The 26,636-nt window shown below is 43.7% G+C and overlaps 1 protein-coding gene across 3 annotated transcripts in view; it reads right to left on the reverse strand.

Annotated features, from left to right (window-relative positions):
- Nucleotides 1-5,615: 5,615 nt before the first annotated feature.
- The window catches only part of FRMD1 (FERM domain containing 1), a 35,770-nt gene continuing 14,749 nt past the window's right edge, over nucleotides 5,616-26,636 (reverse strand). For all 3 annotated transcript variants that reach the window (XM_042895219.1, XM_042895217.1, XM_042895218.1), the window contains exons 4-14: nucleotides 20,561-20,640; nucleotides 19,467-19,543; nucleotides 17,672-17,858; nucleotides 15,241-15,396; nucleotides 12,983-13,048; nucleotides 12,707-12,775; nucleotides 12,356-12,530; nucleotides 11,262-11,597; nucleotides 11,001-11,129; nucleotides 10,201-10,280; nucleotides 5,616-8,295 (exon numbers count right to left, since the gene is read on the reverse strand). In XM_042895219.1, coding sequence (XP_042751153.1) covers nucleotides 8,008-8,295; nucleotides 10,201-10,280; nucleotides 11,001-11,129; nucleotides 11,262-11,597; nucleotides 12,356-12,530; nucleotides 12,707-12,775; nucleotides 12,983-13,048; nucleotides 15,241-15,396; nucleotides 17,672-17,858; nucleotides 19,467-19,543; nucleotides 20,561-20,640 — 1,643 coding nt within the window. In that variant the 3' untranslated portion in view covers nucleotides 5,616-8,007. The remainder of the gene's footprint in view (nucleotides 8,296-10,200; nucleotides 10,281-11,000; nucleotides 11,130-11,261; nucleotides 11,598-12,355; nucleotides 12,531-12,706; nucleotides 12,776-12,982; nucleotides 13,049-15,240; nucleotides 15,397-17,671; nucleotides 17,859-19,466; nucleotides 19,544-20,560; nucleotides 20,641-26,636) is intronic.

A 26,636-nucleotide genomic window follows, 5' to 3' on the forward strand; every position in this document is an offset into this window, starting at 1 on the left:
TGAGTTCTTGGATGGTGAGTTTCTGACAGGTTGTTGGAACAGCCTCCTTGCTTCATGGTACAACTCCTTTCTGCCTGTTTTTACCAAGATTCTGTGAGAAGGGATGATCACTTTTCCCCCACAACCAAGAGTTTGAGATGGATCAGACACAGCATTTGGAAGAGCAATCCCAAACTCAACACTTGACTAACTTGATGTGATGCTCCAAACCCACACTGTGGATTTAGCAGGACATTTCTAAAATGCTTATACGATGAAGTGACTAAAGGCATTCAAACATCAGCACTAACAGCTCAAAAACCACAACCTACATTTGGCAACAAAAAGAGAACTGCAGAACTATAAAGGCAAGTATTTAGCATCAGCCTCAATAGAAAGGAGAGAAGAAAACCCAGGCCACTGTTAGGTACCAGACCCCAGACACAGGAGTTCTGCCCATCCACAGATGTAGGCTTAAGACACCACCTTGTCATTTCCCTGGGGACCCAGGCTGAGCTGCCAGCCCCATGCTCTTCCAGCTCCTCCAGCCTCTTGCTTACAGGCACCTCCTCCAACACTCTCACCCTTTTTCTGTAACACGGAATTACTGTCCTGGCAGGGCTGAGTCAGTGCCAAACTTCACTTAAAGGCAGACCCCAGAAGGAGAACTATTCCCTCTCATTTTCCTCTGGTCTTCACCAATCTTGTTCCCTCTTCTAAACAGTGACCAAAAGCAAAACAAAAAAGCCAAACCACTGCTATAAAAAGCTTTGGAAACCACAACAGAGGCTTTGAAGATCTAAAAGATAGAAGATGGTGCTTCCTGCCTCACTTCAGGGGGTAGGAAGAAATTGCAGTGCCTGACCACAGCAGGCTGTATCCACACCTGCACCAGCTTGGCCTCCTGAACAAGGAGAGAAGATTTGGGGCAGATACCCTTAGAACTCAAAAAAGCAGGTACAAGCAGCATGCAGGATGCCCACAGCCAGTCATGCCCTGGCTCACGCATGGTGCCACTGTTACAAGACAAGGAAAGGCCTCACTGCAGGCCTGCCATCCATGTCCCAAGCTTCACCTTCACCTGGCTGCTGGCCTACAGCTCTCCCATGGGAGCCCCATGCACAGCAAGACAAGAGCCACAAAGAAATGATAAAATGAGGACATTAAGAGGTACAATAAACTGCAGTCTAACAGCACAGCTCCTCCTGATGAGGCACAGACTATCATCAAGGCATTACCACATTACTGCCACTCTCATCCACACCACTACTATCTGCACATTACTTCTTCAGCAGCATGTCTGAATTCCAGGAAGGAGCCAGTAGCTCTATCAGTAGGCCACTCCAGGCAAGGCAAAAGAAAGAAACAGCTTCCATGCCCCACCACAGTAACTGCTCTCTATAGAAAAGAGCACTTCAGAGAAACTGAAACACAAAAAAATCCCCTTCCACCACCCCCAGGTGGCCTCTCCATACCTCTTTTCCAAGCAGCTCACACCAGAACCTACTGGTAACTCCTCTCCCTGCAAATCTGCAGAAAACTTCTCCTCTCTTCAAAGAGTAACTGATTTCCTCTGCCTTAATTGCACTGATTGCAACTCTCCACCTGGCCCTGCTACCATCTGCATCAAAGAGCTCACCTGGGCTTCGGGCTGCAAGGATCCTGATCTGTGAGTGGAGAACTGCTCAGGGATGACACCAGGAAACCTACTGGCTTGGGATCAGGGAATCATAGCATGCCTTGTTTTGGAAGGGACTTCAAGGATTATGAAGTTCCAGCCCCATTGCCGCAGGCAGGGTTGGATGTGACCTGGGTGCTAGACCTGTCTTAAAGCTTCTTAGCCTTAAAGGCATTGAGTTGTCCAAATGCTCAGACAGTACCTTGACAATGCCCTTGGAAAGTCACCAACATGAGCTCCAGTCCTGCTCTGTTGTGCTGCAGGAAAAGAAGACGGGATAAAACCAGTAAAATGGCTCTAGGGCTCTCCTTTCACATGTTAGCCCTCACCCTGTATTTTTCAGCAGTAATTCAGCTTTGGCTCTCAAAGTGGTTTGCACTGAAGCAAACTGAAAAGGAAAGTTTTGTGCCCTCTCTATTATTTGCAAACATTAAGCAAAATTGCATCCAGCTGTTCCCAAGCAAATCCTGCTGCTCATCTACTGCCGCAGGACATGGCCAACTGAATGCATGTGCTTGTAGACAGCCAGGCTGACTGCAGCTCTGCTGAGGTCCTACTGTTCCTGAGGAAGACCAAGCATCTGCACACTTGTCCTTGAAGTATTCATTCCTTAAATGTGAATTTGGTTCTACATGTTCAAATGTTGGAACAGGCTGCTCAGGGAGGTGGTGGATTCACCTGGAGTCCCTGGAAGTTCAAGAAAAGGGTAGATGTGGCACTGAGTGACATGGTCTAAGAGGCATGGGTTATTGCTTGGACTATAGGGTCTTAGTGGTCTTTCCAACCTTAAAGATTCTATGAAAAATATGCCCATATTTGGTTGCCTGTCTGGATAGCCTTACTCTACTTTTTCTTTCAGCCAGATAGGCTGGAAAAGGATTTTTGTTTTCCTGATTGCAAGCAAGAGAGTCTTATGCAAGAATATGAGCCGGGGACCTGGAGCTTTAAAGAAAAAACATCATGTACTACAACACCCATGGTAAATGTGGTCAAAGCTGACAACGTTAATATTGTCTGTACAGCCCCAGGTGCTTCAGCTGCCTTAACGTATGAAATCCCTCTGATCACGTCTGGCTGGAAAGAACACAAGCAGAAAGTTTGTTTTCAGAAAGGATGAGAATGGCAGCTGTGGGAGTCCACTGCTGTTGCCACAATCATCAAAGAATTCAAGGTGTCTGAGCTGGTCGTAGCAGTGGGGCTGAGTGCTTTCTGTGGCCCACACCGAAGTGATTTCTCCTTTGCCAAATGGTTTGCTGCCTCTGAACAGGCCAATGTGGCTCTGGGCAGGCTGGTCTAGTGGCTGGCAACCCTGCCTGTGGCAGCGGGGTTGAATGTAGGTGATTTTTGAGGTTCTTTCCAGCCCAGGCTATTCTATGATTCTATTAAACATTCAGTGGTATTTTCTGTGCAGTGGGTTGAGACTTAGACATCTAGCACATGCCGTGTCCAATTATCTCGTGGCATATCTAGTGCAGCAATAGTTGGAGGAAGAAAAACAAGGATTGGTATAACTGTATTCCTGAGATTTAAAATAAAAAAAGCCAGGCAGATATTTCCAGGAATAAAAATAAAGCAGAATTTTTAAATACCACAGCTATGCTCTTCAATAGCCCGCATTCAGCTGCCCCTGCAGTCTACCAGAAAGGATAAATATCGTTATTTGGTCATTACGCCTCCGTGATAGAACAAGAAGCTTCCAGTAAAAGGTTTCTATGGGGACCTTACTCCGAGCCGCGGGGCGGAGCGGCGGGGCCCGGCTCGGAGAGCAGCGGCCACCGCGCTCCTCGGGCGCCTCCCCGCGGCCCGGCCCGGCACTGCCGCCACTCGCCTCGCCTGGCCCCGCGCTGGCCGAGAGGGGGCGGCCCGGCCTCGTGCTCAGGTCGCCGCGGATGGGAGTCGCGAAGGGGGCCGCTCGCTTTCCTCTCCTCACGGCTCCAGCAGTACGAGTAGGATCTCAGAACGCCAACAGTGAGAGCACAGGGACAGGGGCAAGAAAGAAGAGCTGCCAGGAAGAACCTGGTTAAAGGAAGCAAGACACCATCACACCTGTCCTAGGGGAGCAACGCTGCTGGGAGGCAATCAGCTGCAGCAGATCTTGTGAACCTACGTGAGATTTTACGGCCAATTCTTGCTTGAAAGTGTTCAGGCTCCTGAAATGCCTCACCAACTTTTAGTTTCTCAGACCTCACCACTCTTACTCCACCTGCAATACGCAGACTTTTATAAACTGTCTCCTCAGCCAGCTTTAGCAAAACACACTTGGCTTAAACACTATCAGACTGCAGAGCCCCATGGCGCTCCTGCACTTGGCATGCCTCTGTGCCAAACAGGTGCCACAGCAACACTTCCTCCGTCCTGCCCTCGGTCACTTTGTTGAACCTGCACGGAACTCAGTGCTACCACAAGAAAGCATTCTCAGAATCAGGCCCATCCTATAACATCCACATAAGTAGTCAAGAAAGTGCTAATGCTTGCTATGACTTGTCAAGCAAAGCAAAAGAGAGATGTCAAAGACAGCCTAAATTAGATTATTGAATATTTGCCTTATCTGATTATTTAATTTGACCTCCATACATAGCTCCATCTGTAACCAAACCTGAGAAAAGAATCATAGCTCGCCGTGGTTGGAAAAGACTTCTAAGACCATCCAGTCCACCCATCCACCCATCACCAATATTTCCCACTAAACCATGTCTCTCAGTACCGCATCGAAACATTTCTTGAACACCTCCAGTACAGCAACTCCACCACTTCCCTGGGCAGCCTGTTCCAGTGCCTGACCACTCTCCTTCCTGCATCCCCCACCCAAAGCTGTATGAGCCTCTGCCTCTTGAGAACATAAGAAGCAGATGCTCAGCAGTTGCTGGTCTGAAGAGTGAAGCACAAAAATTATAAGCACAGTGGTAATTCTATATTATCAAAATACATTAAAAAATAAGTTTCTGTTGCTTGGGTTTTTTTTTTTTTTTCTTCTTTTTTTTTAGGATTTCTTTGAACACTAGCATTAGTAGCCCTTAACATAACCACAGAAAAGGAGTAGAAAAAAGGATTTACACAGAACTGCAGCCAGCAAGCTCCTTTGAAAAGAAATGTGAAGTTATGCTATTACATTCCTTCAGAGATTTTTACGTCCCAAGAAAAGCATAACTTTCCTCTCTCCATGCCAGACACCAGGCCAGCAGGTTAGGTGACTTAGGGCAGAGAGCTCTTCAGCAGCACATCCCTGTGTGCTGTCCTCAGAAGCAGCCCCAGGGCTCGCTGACAGGATCTCTCTACACCCCTGGGAGTTGTCCACACGCTCTGTTTTCACAACTAACCACCACGAGCAGCTTAATATGTCTTTTGTCTGGTTACTTACATTCAGCTCCCATTACTGCTCCTGCTGACTCCAGCTGGCTGGGCTGGGTCCCCAGCATGTGAGCGGCCCCTTTGGCAGCCTGCTGCTGGGACTGGCAGGGAAGAAAAGGAATTATTCTAGCGCCTGCAGTGTTAATGGTTTTCCAGATGAAGCTGAGCTCACATGGGTTAAAATCTAGCAGCAAATTTGCTTCCACAACCTAACCAGCTCAAATGGAAGATGTTGCTGACATGCATCTATAAGGGGAAGTAAAATTACACAATGACTTTTTTTCTGTCCATACTTTATTGCAGGTATACATATAATTACTTATATTTTATTTTGAACAAGAAATTCCTTTCATGGAAAGGAGAAACTTTTACCATTAAAATAGAGTGATTATACCATGAGTATATTACAAATATATACAAATATTGGCAGCCAGTTTCTAACATCCGCTGATAAATGCTTACATGTTACCCTCTACCAAACTAATCAAACCAAAATAATAAAAGACATTCTAAATACAAAGACAAAAAAGATCTATTACTACCAGGAACATTTTTTCATATGAATACAAAAACTTGCATAACAGATATTCACAGTGCTTGTAAGGTATTATTTCATTCTCAATCTACATATTAAAAAAAAAAAAAAAAAGTCCACTCTCCCCTTCACACATATATTTAACTTACAGTACTGGAGGGAGTTGTGTAGACCACTGAACAATGGTCAGACTTGGAGATCTTGCCTTCCCCACCAGCTGTGAATAAATACAAGGAACATGTACATACAAGGCAAAAAATACTCATTTAAGATCCAACTGCACTGCTGTCAGGCACTGGTACATTTTGGGAATCAGCAATGCCTGGACTGTAGCATTTCACTAGTACTGAAAAACACCAAGAAGATACCGAGCTGCTTAATGGTAGTACATGCTTCAGTAAGCTTGTAAGGTTGAGGCAGCTACTACTGCCATCATCTTTGAGACACGTGCATGGATGTGAGCACATGGCACACGTGTGTGTTTCATGACACCAAACAATGATATCTTTTGAATTTTGAACTTTTTTCCAGTTACGCCTTGCCAGAACCACATGCTGTTGTATGACAGTACGTGTGGAAGAGCCATCGCTCTAGACCTCTCCACCTTTCTCATTGGAAGAGCTGTCCCTCCAGCTCTGTGGTAGGTGCAGGAACAAGGCTGCCACCAGCCTTCTGGACTTTTGGGGTGCCCATCTCCCACGGCTTACGGCCAGACAGGCCCCAGGTATCAGAGAAGGCAGCCAGATAAACTCATCTAAATGGTGAAAGGACCTTTTGAATATAATAAATACACCCCAAGTACTCAAGTACAAAGCATTTTGGCTTTGCTTAGAAGGATGGAAAAAAGGCCATGGTGAACATACAGACTAGAATTGCTCATTACAGGAAAAAAGTAGTGTGATGGAAGAGGGCACAGTCAGCCAACTTGTGGTTACAGAGAGCTTGTGTCCATCACTCATTCATCAAACATAGGTAGGGTTTGTGCTGGATTCATCTATGAGAATGTACTGCCACTGCTGTCTCTTCAGTAATGCAGGCACATCTGATGGCCTGATGTTACATCTCTACACCATATACACTTACACAGAAACAGTGAGATTAAAGATGTCATGGATTTGCAATTTTAACAGTATGCAGGAATGTAATGTCGCCAAGCCAGCAAGATCACTGTGAAAGCAGCTTGAACTCTCCTCATGTTCTAGCTTTCCTTTCCTAACTGCAGCCATCTTCCTCTTTTGATTGATTAACACCATACAACACTCACTTCCTAAATCAGCACAACAGCATCATTCTGGTTCTGAATTTTGCCATAAAAAATAATTAGTTTTTGCCTGCAAGGTTGTAAAAGGTTGGGCACAGGTTACGCGTGGCCTGGCTCTAAGTACAAGCTTCCTAAACATTGGGAATCCATGGAGAAGAGGTACTAAACAGTGGGGGAAGACAGAGAAGAAAAACAAACAAATATACATTTATTTGGATTCAAAAAGGTAGCAAGGTGTTTCCCACACCAGACAATGCCTTAGTCAAACAGCATAGCTGTAACTACTTTTCTGGTAAAGGCCAGCACAGCCAGCTCCACGGGACTGAAGATCACTAAACATGTACCCTTGGTTCCACCCCACCATGCTTCTGTTATCACGGGCCCTACACTCACTACCATGACCTATCCAGCACTAGGGACTTCATCCATTCAAAGCAACTTTCTTCAGTCTATAGTTGCCTCTAAAGCAGAGTAAAAATTTCTAAGGAAGAAATGTATTAAAAATAAAGAACAACATAAAAGTATGATTCAATATAGGGGGCCATCATGCCTTGTGAAATTTTCCAGTCACAACTCCTGACTTCAAGAACCAGTTATTTACTGCTCTTAAGTTGTCCTCTATATGCTCAAAAGTGGCCAGATCACTTGTCCCATCTTTTCCCCCTAATCTCCCTCAAGGATATAACTATTCATTTACAATCACATTTATCATACACAGAACTCCAAATATGCTCAGAGTATATCCCGGCCTGACAGCTGTTGGCAGTGTTGCAGCAGCACAAGCTCTAAACAACCCAACTATTTGCATACTAGCATCAACATGCAGACCAGACGAGAAAGGCAGTAAACTAAACTGACATGGACCTTTTATATTTATTTTTGATAAATCATTTATACACAGTGTTTGTTTCGCCAGCTAAGTATCAATTTTGGCCTGCTGTTTTGTGGGGCTTTTCTGGTCACTGCTAATGGTGCAGGCCACTTCCACTTTCTGCTCAACAGATACTTCAATGCCAACACTAAGTGCTACACTCCAGTTGATTTGCCCTGTAGACAGGTCTGCAGAAGCGATGCCACTTACTGATTAGGGAGTTGAGTAACAAAGCTGCTCAATCTCCTGCAAGAACCAGTGACATCACATGTGTTAATGAGGTATATATTTCCACAATGAGCTGTTTCCCTGGGTATGGAAGAGCTCCAGTCTCCTTACACCACAAACTCCTCTGGCAGCTGGTCCTCTCCCAGAAGATCCAAGGAGAGGCAGTTCATGGATCGCTTCCCATAAAGGGCAGACTTGGTTTTGCAGTCTGCTGTGGAATAAACACAGCCATAGACAGCCAGTTTATCTTCCAGACTGCAGCCAAACGTGTAGCTGTGGGACGTGTCCGATGACAGCGTGGCACTTAGTGGTGGATGCCGGTGTTTGTAGAGGCGAATGTCATCCAAACTCTGGCTGTGCTGGTCTGTGCAGCTCCTGCCCTTGGGTGACTTGACCTGCCAGTTCAGTGAGATGGACATGAATAAAAAAGATTAGCTCAGACTGCTCAAGGATGCATGCTTCAGATTTTCCAAATTGTTCTTCCATTCCGTCAAAGAGCCCCACCAGCCTTCTGATGAAGCTGTGAAGCACTAAGAAATTAAAAGAACATTCAGCTGCCTTGCCACATTGCACCAGATCCTGATCTCTTTGCACTGTGTCCTCAGTGTCCCGTACATCAGACAAAAAACTGGCCAGGTATTAGCATCTGAACAATCTGACACTTCTTAGCACAACTGTGCAGTTAGCCTGGCCAATATATACATTGAAAAATTATCCTAACTGCTTGAATGCACCAAGATGGAATTAATGAAGTCTCATGAGCTGAAAGGAAATTCAGACAGCAGTCATGCAAACTAAGGGGTTATGGCATCCAAAATTTGCTAAATGCAATGTATACTTTCTTCTACATAATGTTTTTCAGAAATGAAAACAGAAGCAACAAAATAGCAGTAACTTCCAGACACAGCTGTCAAACTGAGCAGTAGTGATGTGGCCTCTACGGAGGAAATACCAATCACCTAAGACATTTCCAACTTTTCCACAGGATTTTTCTTGCTCTATCTTTAAAACCAGCTTCTAAATGCTAAGTTGAATACTTAATTTTAAACGAAGACACTTCTGTTACCAACCCAGAAAAAAGTGCCTCCTAGTAGCACTTCTCTCACCTATTGGATGGAAACCAAAAAACCACTCTGTCGGAAGTATCCACTCACTAAAGAAACCCAGAATTTGATATGTAAAAGTAGCAGCCAGGAGGATGAGATGCATCCTCAATTGCTTAAACAGTCCTTATGAACTCTTATAAAACAGATGCCTCCCAATCAATTAGCACCACAAGTGTACGTTGGTAAAAGCATTAATGTAAAAATGTTACTTAAATAAGATACATGCTCCTCCTTGCCTTGCTCTTAAGTCATTCAACGCAAATAAGCTCATTATGATTTGCACTGTAGCGTTCAGCTTTGGAAAAATAACTAAGATTTTAACTTAACCTCCTATAGCACTTAACAGAGTACTTTCCTGATAAGTGGAAATTCCTTATCACTTCTGACTGGGTATAGTTAGAAGCATGAAAAAGAAAATAAATCTTAAGTGACTGGAGTCATAGTTCAGAGAGAAGCTGAGAGCAAAAGGGAGAAGGAAGAACAGATTTTTAAAATTCTTTTAGCAGATAAAAGGCTAATTTGGACACAGAAAGAAAAGGCAAAGCCTTCTTTTTTTCTTTTTTTTTTTAAAAAGTAAAATACAGCTGTGCTTCAAAAAGAGATATTGCTTCGCCTTACAAAGACATCTTAAGATTTTTGCTTTTTCCACAGTGCAACTTCTGATACAACATATTTTACCATATATAGTTGCCTTTTCTCAAGAGCTTGATGAAAAGAAAATGTTGACAACAAAGACTTTAGCACACACATACTATAATCACACAAATGATAATCACACAAATTAGAGCTTAAACATCTGGTTTTGCTCTGATGTGAGCTCCTCCTGGCTTCAGGAGGAGGAAGATGATCAAGTTTGCAACCCACATCCAATCTGCATGGATGGTCTTGGCTCTAACATTACACTGAAAATTTGCAAGTGGTTTTTTTCCATTTCCCGTCCGGAAGCCTAAGGCAGATAATGGCTGACTTGCAAGATTCCCATGTTGGTCACTCCAAACCTCTCTATACTTTCCTGGATTCAAACATTGTTCTCATCCTATTCATGACAGCGGCTGCCATCCAACAGCTGTTCTTGGTTACACCATTTAAATCAGTCAAATACAGACTTATCAATTTCACCTGATTTACAGCTGTATTCATTACCCTAGACTTTGGTTCAAGGCCCACACACACCCTTTCATGCCACACACCCACCTGCTGAAGGGACTCCACACTCTGACCTCTCATTTTTATTAGCGTGACTTGCACCACAGGCAGTGATTCTTGATTTATAGCTGCAAAGGAAAAGGAGGAAATAAGAAGCATTACAGGTTTGATTTTTACTGGCTGAAGAAAGTGGAAATAGTTCTCACAGGCCACATTTAAAAAGTGCTACTCAATAATATAAGCATACATCACTAAGCACCCTCAGTGCTCTGTGAGTTTTGCTCCCAAGAACATCTTTTTTGCCCTTATATGTTTAAAAACAAGAAAATAGCTTTTCACCGTGTCCCATATTCACCAGCCTTGCTTTGCTATGAAGGCTATATGTCTTAAAGCCAGACTGCTCCTGCATTAACCTACTGTCTATCCTTCTGCTGTAGCAGGTAAAGTTTTGTGGCTTACATTAATTCCTGTGACTAGCTCACTAATCTATTCTTGAATCCCTTGATTGTCTTGTTCATACAACCTTTTAAAATAAATTCCTTCACCACAAAAGGTTTACATCAGTTATCTTTTTGTTATTAATGGAATAAAAATACAGTAACTTGTTAAATTTGGAAAGGGGAGATCTTGAGGAGCACAGAGGAGAGCAACACTGCACTGTTGGCCTTCAATCTCTAGAGGAGCAGACTTCAAATACAGTTGAAGTAGGACAGTAATTAGCGCTGGTACTTTATATGGAGGAAGACACAGCTTTCTTACATCTATCTGATTACATTTGGATTCTCAAACGTCTCCCTGATGCTACAGCCTAAAGAAAAGCACTGTGCAGTAGCGGAAAGCCATCTCACCTTGGCAGCTAGCAGCATCTAGAGGAAGAGATTCAACAGATTCTCCCACAGTGGCCTCCTCTAACTGGTCTCCCTCTAAAGGCTCATCTACAGGCACCTCCTCTGGCTCATCTACTGCCAGCTCAATATCTAGGAGGAAAAGAGTAGCAGGAGAAGTGTTAGCTTTACACTTCTGCTCCAAGCTGCTTCACATTTTCTCCCTATTCTGCTGCAGAAAGCAGAGGCAGGCTTAGAAGTCATTCCAAATCTCTAATTCTTTACCATCATCCTGAGAGTCATCTTCAGCCCTTCCTTTGCTGCCACTGTCAATGCCAGAGCTACCGTAGCTGATAGTTGAGCTGCAGGATTTCTCTTTCCTGTGCACCCGGTCAATACCAAAGGGCTCATCCACTGACATTTCTACTGACACACGGTGCCTTGAGTCAGCCTCAATGCCTGATGTGTGAGAGCTGCCATGACTCCCCGTAGACTGGCGCGAGAGACGATTATCTCTCCTGCTGCCTCCACTGCTCCCACTGCCACGTGAGTTCTTATCACATGGGTCCAGGTCCATGTCCAAAGTGTCACTGATATAGGACTCCCGGTAGCGCTTCTTCTCTAAGGAAGACAGAAAGAAAGGTGGCAAAAATATCAGTAAGTTCTGGGACTGGCACAACCTGATGGTGAGACAACAATTACTGCAGCTACTGAACAAATAAAGGCACAAACAGCTTTGTATTCTGCTTGCTCAACATACAGTGGCATGCCTGCCAGTTGTAATAGAATTACAGTCATACTTACAGTAAAACTAGCATCTCCTGAGTTAGGAAGCAGCTAGAGCCAGTTACAATACAGAAAATACTGGCTTCCAGAATGAAGAAAATGTGAGAAAGCAGGAATTGCTTACCTAACCTAAGTGCTCAGTCTTTAAAACAAAGCACATTGGTGACTGTTTTGAGGAACAATATCATAGAATCGGGGAATAGTCCAGGTTGGAAGGAACCTGTTAAAGACCATCTACTTCTAATTCTCTGCCATGGGCAGTGACACCTTCCATTAGATCAAGTTGCCCAAAGCCACATCCTGTCTGGCCTTGAAGGCTTCCAGAGAGAAAGGCCTTCTTTCTTAAAACAAAGACATTCTCCCTTTGCTGTTCTCACACTCGTGCTTTCTGATCAGAGTCTAGCAAGGCAGAGACCATAAACATTTTCCACTAACTGACTTGAAACAAATCCAACATGTCTACTTCCTCACTGTCCACCCAATAAAACAGAAACACCATTAATTAGACAGGGAGCAGCCACTATGAAGCAACAGCAGAGTCTAACATACTGTACTCTTGCCTTACCAAAGCCACCTGCTCTTTTCTCACATACCTTCAGCCTCCTCCAGCTTTTGGATTTGCTTCAACACTGGCTGGATATTTAGAAAGAGCCGATGGCTGTTGCTGAGGAGCTGCAGCAGGTGCCGTGACCTGAAGGGGCAGCCTGTGTAGTAAACCAGTTTCCGTGCAGAGGGCAAACCATCAGGCTGGATCTCAAATTTTTTCCCCTGCATAAAGAGATGTCAGTGAGCAAGAACATGTTTTCAGCCACATGGCTGAGGTAATTACAGCCCTGTGTGTATGAGTAAGGAGACTTGATATGGCAATTTGGGCAGGACAATGGCTTTGCCAGGTCCCAGGTTGACAGCCCACTGCCAGATGGACGCTGTTCTGTCATACTCACCAAAAATGCTAGCTTCCCGATGTGTGACCAGGGAAAGTCATAGAGTAGCTGACGAACATGGTTCACCTCCTGCAACACATCAAACTCTCAGTCACGCAGGGACTGGCAGGTACTGGGTGGAGTCAGTGATGTGCAAAGAATTTGCAAACAAGCAAGAACGCCAGATATGCGGAGCCTGGCTCTCACAGGGGAGGCAGAAGAGCTGGGGTGGGGGGAGGACAGGGGAGCTGGACAGAGTTAATGCTACACCAGAAGTCTTTCATGGCAGTCTGTTACCTGATAGATGTGCATTCCTCTAAGGGTCAGGCCCAGGATAACCGTTGGGCGATCCTCCTTCTTATCCTGAAAGAACAGAAGAGCCTGGAGTCAAAGGTTAATCTACAAAGACCATGCTCTTGTTCTGGCACCTAGGGCAAGAGAGGTAGCAGGACTGCTCAACAGGCAGATGCCATCAGCTCATTTGCTTTTTATTGTTTCCAAAAAACACCTTGTCTTGTTGATCCCTGAAAAATTCTGAGATCAGAAACACCTACAAATCCCCTCGTGCTGAGGCTTCCAGGTTTTCAACAGCAGCAGATACCCTAAACTGCTCTGGAGAGGGAATCTTACAGCTTAAGTGATTTGAGTGCATGGACAATTACTATTCTAAGAAGCAATTGGTAAAAGACTCTCTTACTACCATACTCTGTCTGCTGTATGCATGAACATTTCAGACTGGATATTAGGAGGTATTTCTTCTCAGAAAGAGCAGTTAGATATTAGCAGTTAGGAACAGGCTGCCCAGGGGAGTAATGGAGTTACCATCCCAGGAGGTGTTTTAGGAAAGGGTAGAATGTAGTCCTAAGGATATGGTTTAGTGGGAAATATTGGTGGTAACTGGACAGCTGGACTACGTGATCTTAGAGGTCATATCCAACCCTAATGACTCTATGATTCTCTGTGATTCTATGCACAGCTCACACTCTCCAGGTGACAGAGAGCCCAAACCAGAAGTGACACCTGTCTCCTCTTTTTGTCACTACACAGCTATTCCCACCTGGGACTTACCAGACTTCAGGCATACATTTGCCAGAAGGGAACTAATTATTTCCCAAAGTTACAGGGACTTTCTCTCCCAACCTTTTTAATCTCAACAGCAGATGCTTTTAGGTGTTTAAGTCTGAGCTGGAAAACTGCCTTGTTTTTCCACATGCCGTACTTTCATACAAATGCTTTCTTGGTAATTAGGTGATTCCTTTGCTTATTTGCTTAAGGACCAAAACAAAAAAAATTATCCAGAACCAGTTAACTCAGTCTCTCTCTTGGCATGGCAGATTTAAATAGAAACACCTATATTTCTTACTAGCAGGAAAGGGAGGAATAAAACTATCGGGTAAAAATTTCTGGTGTCACAGAGCTCAAACTTTACACCAATACTTCCTCGCCTGGCTTGTCAAGATAAAAATTTCACACCAACACATTTACCTCACCCTCTACCCCTCTGCTACTACACGTGTCCAGCAGAATCAGAACTCCAGTTTAAAGTCAGTAAGAAACGCTTTCTGCCTCCTAAGGACAAAGAGCATTAATAAATCACTGTTGGTCTAGAGATGGATATGGGGCTCAGCACTGCCTCTGCTTTCTTTCAGAGTCTCCATCTTCTATAGCAGCCACAAGGAGATGGTAAGACAGAAGTGACTGCTTCTGAAATCCCAGGGTAGCCGGTGCACCAACACCTTCACCCAGCACCCTTGAGTGTTCAGTCAGGAGCATCATGGATTACAGATCAAACAGGAATTTATTTCCTGCAGAAAATAAGAACCTCTGTGTTTCTGCACCTTCCAGACAGAATTCTGAGCACAAATAACCAAGAAATTTAATTATGAGTCTGGCAAAGTAGAGCAACTCCATTTGAAAAAAGAAGTCCCTGCAATTCCAAACTGCATGACCAGGTTTCACTCACTGAGGAGGAATACAAAACTGTTCTTCAGTCCTATTTCTAGACCTACATTCTTAGCATATCAAAATGAAGCAAATCCTGTTTAAGCAAAATGAAGCAAATCCTGTTCAAGCAGGCTTGGGTAGAAAGGCAAAGACTCAGGAACAAGCAACAGTAAAGGAATCCAAGAATTACATAGAGATGAAAAAATATCAGACACTCCAACAAGCTTGGAGTAAGGTAAGAAAGCTGGGATGATTCAGTGTCACCTCCAATTATTACTTGGCATTTGCATGAAAGCTGACTGTCATAATTTCAATGAACTACAACAAAATAAGTTACTCAGTGACTTCTTTGGCATTGACTTCATCCACTGACAGGAAGAGACTAAGCAAAAATTAAGCTTTGCCGTTCCTGTGGCCAGTTTCTTGGATTTGGAACAAAATATGGTTCCAAATACATTGGTTTGTTTGTGGGGATGCCCTTGCAGCCTGGAAATTTGTTTGGCCTCCCCAAATCAGAGGCAGCAGTCCCTCAATTAGACAGAAAGTAAAAAATGAAACAGTGCACCCAATTAAAGAGGGGAGAGATGTTTGAAATAAGCTCTTTGTTTAACCTTCTGCAGCCTGTAGAAGTGGACAGGCACATCTTCCAACAAGCAGGACTCCTTAATGAACTTCAGCACAGCCTCCTTTGCACTCAAGCCTTGCTGTTCTCGGTGCATCTCTGGGGCATGTTTCAAGATGTAATCACTCCCCCTCTTCGCAATTATCTGAAGGAAAACAAACAAGTCAGCAACTCTTCAGTGAAGCCCACAAGAAGCAGCTGTGATCAACAGGAAAGCCAAGACTGAAGGAGGAGAAGGTTTGTACATTCTCTCAAGAAGTTTGTTCGTGTTTACCTCTATCCTCCTAGAGGATATGCATTTAAAGCAGCCCAGATGTTACTGATGTCTCCAAACAGGTCCAAGATGGCAAAATCATAACAGTCTGAGACTACAGAGCTTGTGTCAGCCCTTTTCATTCTTAAGTGTTGGAATTAGTTTTCCTAACTGCTTTCCCTAAACGCTTATGGGCAGATAACAAATACAGCTCTGCATGCCAACATAATCAGCAGCAACATCTCCAAACACTGCAGAAATGCTTTATGGTCAGGGTGGGGTTTACTTTTTTTTGTTGTTGTTGATCTCTTTTTTTAAATTAAAAAAAAAAAAACAACAAAAAAAACAGAAACTACACATTAGGCTTATTTAGCATTTCCATCCTCAAAGGGGAGGATAACACTATCTCAAGCTATTCTGTGTCTGGAGTGGTTTTCAGGCACACAGCTTTGCTAAGCAGTATAGAAATGTGTACTGGACCTTTTATTCTTGCCCTGCAAGTGCCCAGTTCTAGTGCTTAGACACATGCTCTCTCCATGGAAAGCAGGGCACAAAATCCCTCTCTACTCAGGGCATTTAAAACCAGATCCGACCAGTTACCTGTGAACATATTTCAGAAGCCAGCTGTCCGTACGTCAAACAATCAGACCCCATCACTCAATTCCCATTTCCATTTTAAATTAAGTCCCTTGTTTACTAACACCTCTTCTCTCTCTTTGCATGCCGTGTCAGATCAGTCATCCTACCATGAAGAAGACTGGGCTCCATGAAGAACAACACTGATGCCATCACTGTGCAGCGTCAGCAGAAAGAAGTACCAGCTCCACAGTTCAAAGCTGGGCTGCTCACCCCAGGGGCATCTGCCTTTTCTCAACAGTAGGAGAGCAAAGGCAGCTATCGACCAAATGATCTTCCACAGTGATCTCCAGCACGTGTTGGAAGAGAACACACTGGAGGAGTACCTCCGCATAGCAGCCCAGGGGCAGGGAGAGAAGCGTCCCCATGACTGCCAGATTTTGCTCTTTGTAATGATAAATCACCCACATACTTGCTTGGGGCTGTAGCTCAGCATAGGCGAACCAAGCTTTGACTTGGCCTTTGCAATGTTTGCCGAATGAAAAATAGCCTGTGATAAGACTTAAATGCCCCATAAACTGGGTGCACCAGACTCAATTTTTCCAGCCCTTTGTCAACTGCCCTGTGCCAGGTGCCCTGCTGCAAGATGAAGGCTGCTGTTGAGAAGAAAAGAGCACACCAAGGCAGGCTAGGACTCATGCATAAAGGAGATTCTACTAGCTTGCCTCCCTCCCACAACCCCTCCTCCAAATCTCCCTGAAGCAGGGGACAAATCTAAATCAAGTTGCAGAGGTGGGGATGTGCAAGTCCTTGGAAATATCCTGCTTGTGCGGATACCAACAACAGAGGTGTCCACAACAAAGCTAACTTCTTTTTCTATTTTGACAAAAGCCTGCATGACCATTTCATCACAAGAGCAGAACTTCCTGCAGGAAATCAACTCTGACAGATCTTTTTTTTTTCTCAAATCTTTCATTCTCAACTCATTTGCCTTTGCTCAACAATCAAACCAAGTCTGGGTCTTTTAAGCTTTTAGTAGATCTTGTAAGGCATAAGCCAAGGTACACTTGCTTACCAATCAACATGTAAAACCATTTCCAGGCCCTTTCCTTTTCTCTTAATGCAATTCAGACCCAAATGAACAACAAAGTAGGCACCAGAGGCAATGCATAGCAGTACTACCCCTAGGGTCTGGGTCTATACATCTCAGAGGTAAGCATTACAGAGTAGTTTTCTGCAGGGCTTTGCTTGTGCAGATTTTTCTGACATAATATTGGAGGCACACTAGCCTCTAAGCCATAGAAGACTTGAAAAAAAGGCACACTGCTGGAGTCATTCATTTGACACCAAGACATTCCCTCACTAAGGAAGAGTACAACTGCCACCTCACATAGCCCAAGAGGAGCTGTCACCTACAGCCAGCAGAGACACAGAGGGCAATTAACTCCTGAGGGAAATTCAGGGTGACACTGTCACTCTGCCTGATCATCATGGTGTAAGCTGGGGAAGCTGTATGGCTGCAATTAGGTACCAGCGTAACATGGCTCCTGCTGCATGCACAGTATTGAGAGAAAGATTCCCTCAGACTTACCCATTGTGGAAAATATGCTTGAGGTTCAAAATATTTCCCAGTATGGACCTCTTCCCTGTAGTTTCCCAAGTCTGCCTGTAAACTGTAGGCAGCCAGCAGGAAGTAGATTTCTTCTTTGTGGTTGCACCGAGATATAAGTACTTGCTCTTTGAGATGGCAGTAGTAGAGCTGCCTTGCCACCTTATCACTGAAAGACACAAAGGCAGGTTTGTGTGAGGAAGAAATGTCAGGCTCATATAGGGCCTCTCAAATGCATCTTCCTTGTGAGAAAAGGGATCCCTGATCGTGTGTGATGCCACCATGATACAGTTAAGTGCATGTGGGAAACCCCAAGCCAAGATGAAGGTCTTCTCTCACATGTGCTGTATAAACATGGAAAAGAATGGCCTCTGTCTTGAGGAGCATGAGATCTAAGAAGACAGGGCAGAAGGTAGATGAAAGAAAAATCGTATCACACCTGTTTGGAGATTGACAACATCAAGCATTTCTCTTACTCTGGAAAGCCTATAGCAGTCAAGAGAATCAACTTCCTTGAATTCCAGTCTTGTTTCTTGCACACCTGTCCTCCTTTCCCCTCTAAACCTGGCACTGCTTTTTCATTTCACCTTGCCTTAGGCTCAAGGTGCTTTTCAACAGCTAATTCCCTGCAAGGTAGATCAAAAGATGGAAGAGCCCTGGGCTTGTTTTGGTCTTCTTCCTGAGACTGCTGAACAGGAATAGTCTGATAAGGCATGTAGACCACTGATAATGTATACACATTTTGTAAGAGCTCAAGGGAAGCATGCTGCTGACATGTATGTATAGATAAAGTGCTGGACACTACAGTCTGCATGTAAAAGCATTTGTGTATAAGTACCTCTGCACTGTTCCACAAATTCTTCCAATTAAATGACTAGTACAAGAGAAATTAGCTTGTGATACTAAGGGATGCATACACAGGGTGGGAAAGTGCTATTGAATCCCTTTAGTTTAGTAAAACTAAACAAAGAACACCTAACAGCCAAACAGACTCCAGAAGAAAGACTCTCCTGCATCCAAAAAAAGAGAACCGGGGGGTGGGGGGGGGGCCCCACGGCAGAAGAAAAAAAAAGTCTTTGTTCAAGATGAGAACAAATGCCAAAAATTAAGTAAAGATTTTAATCTACTGGAATGATCCCAGCTCTTGGCTTGCCCTGGGGTCACAGCCACGCCAGCAGTGCTGATGCAAATCAACTCTGTCAGTTGTTCATTTCCAACTACCTCATCCTTTGTTCTGTACCATGCAGAGAGGGTGGCTGTGTTTTGAGGGCAGCCCATATTCCACGTGAATGGATCGCACTCAAATGCAAAACTCTCTAACTTATGAAGTCATTTCTTTTGTCTATTTATGAAAGTCCACTTCCAGGAGTAAACTGCACAGAGCACTGCACAGATACAAAAACCTGAACTAAAATTATTAGCATGCACTTTGGAATCTAAATAGCTGGCTTTGGTATATTCGTCTGACGCCTTTCATGTAACCAAAAGATGCAAGCAAAAGACTGTTAAACATATTTCAATACTGTCGTAATTCAACCTGCTCTCTAAACACAGATGGGAAAGCAGTCACCATCTTCCTAGGAGCCTAAGGATAAGAAGTGTGAGACCGGGAAAATATTCACGGTTGCGTGAGGAAATCTGCTAAGTTCTTTTTAAAAAAATATAACAAAAAAAAGACATCAAGAGAAAAACCTCCACAAGATGATTTTTTAAAGAATTGTTAATAAAGAATCACAAAACACAATTAAAAAAAAAAATACCACAGAAAAGAACTTACCTTATTACCCTTCCATTTTCTACATAGTATTGTACTCTAAAGAATGCAACAAAAGGAGGGATGAATTTCTCTGTTCCCTAGAGCGGAGACAGAAGACATGTTAAATAACATTCAGCATCCAAAATTTCTCTTACCAGCTTTTAATATTCCCTCCTCCTCAAGCTTGCACCCCATACTGCTTTCCATTTGCCAAACTTAGCCCTTCAGCAATTTTGGGGAGGATTTGACTATCACCAAGGCTCACACAGATGAGGCATAATAAAAAATTTGGACAGGCAGAATGGCAAAATACTCTATGGACTGTAGAAGAGTTTGGCTGAGAGGGGATGAGCTTGGTAGAATAGCCACAGTATAGTTTGGGGATGCCCAGCCTGGCTGAAAGTTACCTAGCTCAGCACCTGGCAGCATCCTGTACACAATAGTGCTGAACACAGCAAGTCTAATAAAACCTTCCCAACACATCAGGCACGCAGCAGGCAGCATGCCATGCTTGCAGTGCTGCAGTCTTTCCAGCTCGCACCTAGAATTAACCATTTATCTCTGCTCCACGCCACATCATACAGCAGGGACACACGCACTGCTGCAGGAGCTGCTCAGCCAGGCTATAGTGCCTGAGGCTGAGGTGCACCAGCCTGATATTAACTCCTTGCCTCCTGTTTGGCAGGGCTAGTGGTTAGTTATTCATCGCTCCCTACAGCCACAGACCAAAGGGAGACATCGATGTCTGCTTCACATTTGAGATGTCTGTTAGAAGAAAGCCAGCAAGATATCTGTTGTTTTCACTACAGCTTTCCCTTCAGACTTACAGTCTTGTTTAAACAGGAGGGGGAGGAAAAGAACATCTTGTCCTATTAGCTCATTCTCTCATCTTTCCTTCTTTGGCACTCGTTTCTAATGTTTATACAGGTAAATTTTTTCACACGGGGAGCTCAAACTCTTTGCTGGTTCATCTCACTTTGCATAGCATTCCATGCACATCTGATGTTTACTTTTTTTTTTTTTTTAAACTGGAACTCATCCATAGTCACCCTATTTTAATCAACAGGACCAGGCTTTCCAGAACAGTAGTCTCCAAAATTAAACACCTGTCTTACTTTGCTGGTTTCTTTCTTCCATTCCTTTGAGAAGTATTTGCTAAGCTTCTGCTCCAGGTCTATGAAAACATATTCATTATCTGGAAGGCAAGACAGAAAAGCATTCAGTGTTAAAGAAGTAGAAATTCTTGTTCATGAAGTACTAAGATGACCCTACCGGCTGTTTCCAACAATACACTTGAAAACAAAAGCTGACCAGGGAATAGACAGAGGCAGGGAAAAGAATGGGCAGTGGGACTCAATGCACATGGTGCTTCTGACAGTATGAAGGAAGCTTGGGTATGCCTCAGATGCTGAGCTGGAATTTCCTAAACTGTCACAAACGCTGAATCCTTCCTTTATGAGTCACGGAGTCACTTACAGAAAGAAAATATCACCTTACCAAGATGACCGTGCTATCAGTGTAATCAAATCCAAATGTTCTCTTCAGAAAGTTTGGTGTCTCCTGCTGAGACCTAACCTCTTTCATAGAGCGAAAAGATGGATGAAAGGAAGGAAAACCTACTTCGAAGAACTGAAGTTTGTTCTCCATCTGCGTGAGAGGGAGCAAGAAGAGCCAGTCTGAGCAGCACATCATCTTGAAAGAGCTTTGTGCTGCTTTCAAAGCCAGTATTTTGTAGGGCTACTTACCAGTTATCAAATATAAACAACTCAGCCAGTGATTTTTTTCTTAAGCCTTCTCAAGTCTCACAAAAAGAGATGTGATGGGTCCTTCAGTAGCAACGCCAGCTGAGCACATTCACCTGATTAGTCAATCTACTCTGCATTCTTGCCCAGAAAAGTGTTACTACAAGTGACATAAGTCTCAAATTGAAGACTTTGTTCATAAGAAACATGAAAGTTGGGGGAAAAAAATGGAAGAAAAAACTTCACGACCACTCCTCTGACCCAAAGACCCACCCAGACTTCCAGGCTTTGGCTTTTTCTTTCTGATGTCAAACAAAAAAGGACAAAGAAAAGAGGAGAACTGTTTCCAATAGAAGTTTACAGCCAAATGAAAACCTGCACCACCATCAATACTGCTGATGAAGAAATGACACATTATGACATTATAGCAGGTATTCAAAGAGTAATGAGCTACTCCACAGCCATCTGTAGAGCACTGGCGACAGGGAGCTGGGAGAGGTATGTTGACCCAAATCACCCATGCTTCTAAGTCCATAAAGATAAGTAACACTGCCTTAGAAAGACTGACAGAAGTCCTAGCCAGCTTCACTATAGTACAGCTATTTGTTACCCATACCCCACAGTCCCTGCTTATCTATCTTATTAATTAGATTAGAGACAGAACCCCAGGAGGCTCCAGACACTAAGCATGCGAACTTCAGGTCACTAGTACAGTTTACACGCAAACCCCAAGAAGAGACCAGGCTGAAGGAGGAAGACACCCTAAGCTCTCCCTGGTGGTCCTGCTCCTCCCCAACCCAGCATCCTCCCGCTTCTCCCTCCCTGCAAGAATGCTGCACTGCATTCCTGCTTTAATGAAGTTAATATTGCTGGAATGTCAACCTGTGGTGTAAGCCTCCCTCTACAAAAACAAAGAGGCATTTCCCTCCCCAGCACTACATGGACTGTGGGCTTTTTCCTTAAACTGGATTAGTGGTGAAACTTAAGAGATCTCTGTCTGATGCTGAAACTGTTTCTGGCTTGAAAACAAGCCTCTCTCTAACAGAAATGAGGACGTGGCATTGCGGTGCCTCACAGCAGTGCTGTAAGGTACCATACAGAAATGCACAGATGGTCACCTTTCCAGGAAAGAGCTTGTCTGACTCATGGATCCAACCAGGGCTGGATAATCAGCATGTATGAAGTGTCCTTGGTTTGCTGGCCTCACATGAAGTGGAACAACCAAAGAAGCTGGCTTGGAAGCATGCATGCATGCCAACACACAAATATCCACTAGCAGTCACTGACACTGCATTCATATTCTCTCAGTACTGGTGGTGAGCTTGAAGATACATCACATTAGCTTCCCTTAAAAGCTTCTGTTCAGTCAATGAGTTTGCAGCAGTGCAACTTACATCTTTCCCTCAGCTACAGCTTTCAAGAACCCTCAAATTAAAGGAAAAATCTGTGCTGTAACAATCTCACTTCAAATTAATAGTCACCAGAAATGCAAACACGCAAGTGCACCAACTGCAAAACTAGCTTAGCACATTTAATGTACTTCAGCAAATATAAGACTTGAACTGTTGCAAGCAAAAAATATGGGACAACAAAAAAAAAAATTACAATTCTAATGAGTTATGTGGATTTACAACATGCATTATTCACACTACATGAAAAATAGGAGTGGACAATTCTGACTGTAATGTACAGTCAAATGAACTGTGATTCACTGTTACTCTAAAAGCCTTTGCTTCACTAGTGCCTCTCCATTTTGATTTTTGTTTTTAGGGGAAGGCTGTGTTCCTTGCAGTATAACTAAGTAATGATGAATGCCAATAACCTGTTCTCCTCATGGGCCCATTTTGGTCTGAGAGCACTGACAAATGCCAAAGGCAGGTCATATACTAATCATACGAAGAAAGAGGGAGAGCTGAGACCCACTTGGCAGACAAGAATGTCCTGCTAAGTCCCTTGGTTGAGTCAAGTATATTTTAGTACTATAACTATTTAGACAGTCCAGGGGATTAGGATTGAAATTAAAGCGCAAAGCCAAATTTCCCCATAGCAGGCATTTTCTGCTGTAAAAGAAGGGAAAACACTATTGTCCTTGGATATAGAAGCCTCACTGCAACACCACTGCTCTCTTGAGAGTCAACAGAAAAGAGACCAGGAGCAGAACAGAGGAATGGCAGGGAGATCTGGTATTAGGAGAGATAGTCAGGAAAGTTGAAAGACAAAGACAGAGAGAAAGAAAGAAAAAACAAAGCAGAGACCTCACAACAAACATGTGCTACAGATCTCATATAACGTGTTTAAACTCCCCAAACACCAGCAGTTTTTGTTTTTTGTTTTTTTTTTTGAAGAGGGCTACATGCTCCTTTTGTGAGTTCCCCTGGCTTCTAAGTGGTGGTGGCTTGGGAACATCAATGCCTGTATGGCATCTGCTGCAATCAGCCCCACAGAACATCTGGATGCCCCTGGTGTTATCTTTCAAGCCAACAGGAAGAAACCTTCTCAATCCCTGGTTGATTAGTAGAAGAACTTAGTTCAGGATAACCTTACATTTTCAGCTTTAGCTGTTAAGTATATGCATGCAAAGCACAGAAAGGAGAAGCTGTAACAGAGGCTGGGAATACAGCAAGGGGTGGCAGCGGTCCCTTAGCTGAGATGGACAGGAAAATAAAAGGAGGCAACATTAAGAAGCACAAAATAGTTTGGCTGTCGGGAACTGCTGAGATAATGGCCCAATCATTCCTGAAAATGAGCACATAGTACTGCAGGTATTCTGTGTTAGCATCTTAAAGCTAGCAACAAGACATGCCCAGGCAAAACTCTCTAGACTTTTGGCAGAGGATTCTTCTGCACAAGAAGAGCTGCAGAACCATTCCCAGCATTCCTCATCCAGGAGAAAACATACTGTTTGCAGTCATCAGACAGAAGAGCACCTTACTGGATGGCGTACTGATGGTGAAGTGGAAAAACTGACAACAGGTGTAGGCCAAAGAATGCTGTCCTGGGTAAAGACCATGCAAGTACTTCCAGAAAGCATTACATAAATTTATGAAGACCCGACCACCTGCAAGTTTGCCTAGGCGGCATGTTTCTGCGCGTATTTTCCCTGCTTAGTAAGCAACTCCTGATGGAGGTACTGAAGTCACTATAATGAACTGTGTCTCCTTTGTTTAGGACATGGGAGCAACTCACAGATGGAATGCAATTGGAATACAAATGGAATACAATTTCCCTGCAGATATCTGAGGGAAAAGCGGTAGAAGCATTGGGTAGCAGGGAAGGACCAGGGTGTAGAAATCACCTGAGAGTATTTTGGAAAAATTCTGTTATCACTTGCCTTCTTAAGAGACAGTTTGGTATAACAGACACCTACATAATACAATGTACAATGCTGTACATTCTTCTGCCTACGAACTTCAGTTCTGAAGGATACACAGGCGCAGAAGAGTTACCTGTAGACACAGAAGTCCTGACAGAATTAACCACCAAGTTCCCTGCTAAGCACACAAGGAGGACTGGGAGCTATTCTTCCCTGGGTCTGTCAAAGTAAGCAGCTAGAGCTGTAATAACTGAAGGATGACCCTCGAGGCAAGGGAGCTGAAGCGGAGGGATTTGGTTTTGTAAGAAAGCCAACTTGACAAACTGGTATGAGCACACCAGTGGCAGAGTCCAAGAGCTGAACACTTGCTTCTTCCCAGTCAGAGGTTTCTATCTGCTTGGGTTGAGCAAGGTTTGATCCTAGGAGAAGCCCAAGACTTAAGACTGCGGGGATTTGGGTTACAACAACAAAGGAGACCTGGCTGCTCTTTGTCTGCTGACAAACAGTTTTGCTTTAGAAGATTGAACTGTGTTGCTGCATACACATTCTGATAACAGTAGGGAAAACTCTTGCAGGGCACCAGATAAGACTGACCCTGCATGAGGAGCTGCAATATAAGACCCAGCTGCTGAAACCTATGGAGCCAGCATGAACCTGAAAGGACTACAGGGTCATCACAGAGCAAATTACAGGAAAAAAAATGCACTTAAGGAGCAGCTGAACACAAGGTATAGCCTGCTTGATGACCTGTGACAAAACTTGAAGAGCAACATATCCCAAGCTCCACGGTGGTGTTGCTTTGCATTAACATACTTTCCTGAATATAATTTTCAAAGGGATAAAATTCTTCCTACACATGCAAAGGTCTTTCCTTCCCTTTATAGTTGTCTGAAGTGCTTTCAATATTGAAGGGAAAAAAAAAAAGGCAAAAGAGCAACAGCAGTGAAAAATCATGTCCCCTCATCATTACTGTTGCCTTAAATGCTGAAGCTTGTCCTCAGGACTTCTAACAGTTAGAAATTAAGGAGAGCCCCAAATTCTCTTATCCTTTAAGCAAGGAACACTGGAAGACATGCTCCAAGACCTAGAGCTTAGATCTCACAGCAATTATTGTTTGCACAATGCTTAATGGTGCTATTTTCATTTTTGCCACACATGGGGATTAAATTTCTGTTCATGATTAAGGAGCCCAACTTCTCTCCCTCACACACATACTTACTATGAACCAACTAAGCATTAGCGTATCTGTTCAATGTCTGCAGGTCAAACGGGCTCCTAATCCAGATAATCCATCCAGTGTGATTGGTTACAGTTCTGCAGAAATGCCATGATTTTCATTTTCTTGCCCCTGCTGACAGTCAGGGTTTTGTTGGCAAATTAACAGCAAGGTGATGGATTCAGGTGGATTAGAATATCATGTTTTGCATGTGGCAGTATCAGATTGTCAAAAATAAATACACACTAAATCTGTGAAACATGTCCTTATTGGAATACAGTGGTTCTTTCTTAAAGATGACATTTTAGAGCTGCAGCACCAGGAGGTGAAAATGTAATATAGAAGAGGAACATGCTCTGTTATGAAACACAAAGGCTTCCTCTCTAGTTTTTGGATACCCTGTCCACCTAGACCAGCACCAAACCTTCCACATACTAATTGCAGTAAGCACACTGAATCCCTGCCTGGCAAAGGCACTGGACTTTACTCACATGACAACTCTGGACAATGCAAAATTTACCCAGGCTTCCCACAACCAAAACAGGCTACTTCCCTTTCTGGAGATGAAACCAAAACTCCCTGGAAAACTGACCAAGGGTGACTCAAAGGTTACTTCCCAAAGCCCAAAGATGGAGAGCACTACATCTGCAATAGAAGCAAGATCTTAGTTACCACCGTCAGCAAGAGATTTATTTGTTAGCCAGGACAGGTAAGGAGATAGAAATCAAGTCTGGGAACAGAAAATGAAAGACTTATTTTGCTACAGCTTCAAGTAAGGACTGAAAGCAGGTAACAGAAGAGAGCAGCAGCACACAGGGCCAAGTTTGCCCCCTGTCTCAAGAGTCAGCTGCAGCTTTCCTGGTGGCTGTGGACATTCATGCTAAGAAAATGACACCTGATGCTTCCCTCCCTCCTGTTGT

This window comes from Lagopus leucura, unplaced genomic scaffold (assembly GCF_019238085.1).
Source record: "Lagopus leucura isolate 7727_CA_CO unplaced genomic scaffold, USGS_WTPT01 Super-Scaffold_73, whole genome shotgun sequence".
Taxonomy (NCBI): Eukaryota; Metazoa; Chordata; class Aves; order Galliformes; family Phasianidae; genus Lagopus; species Lagopus leucura.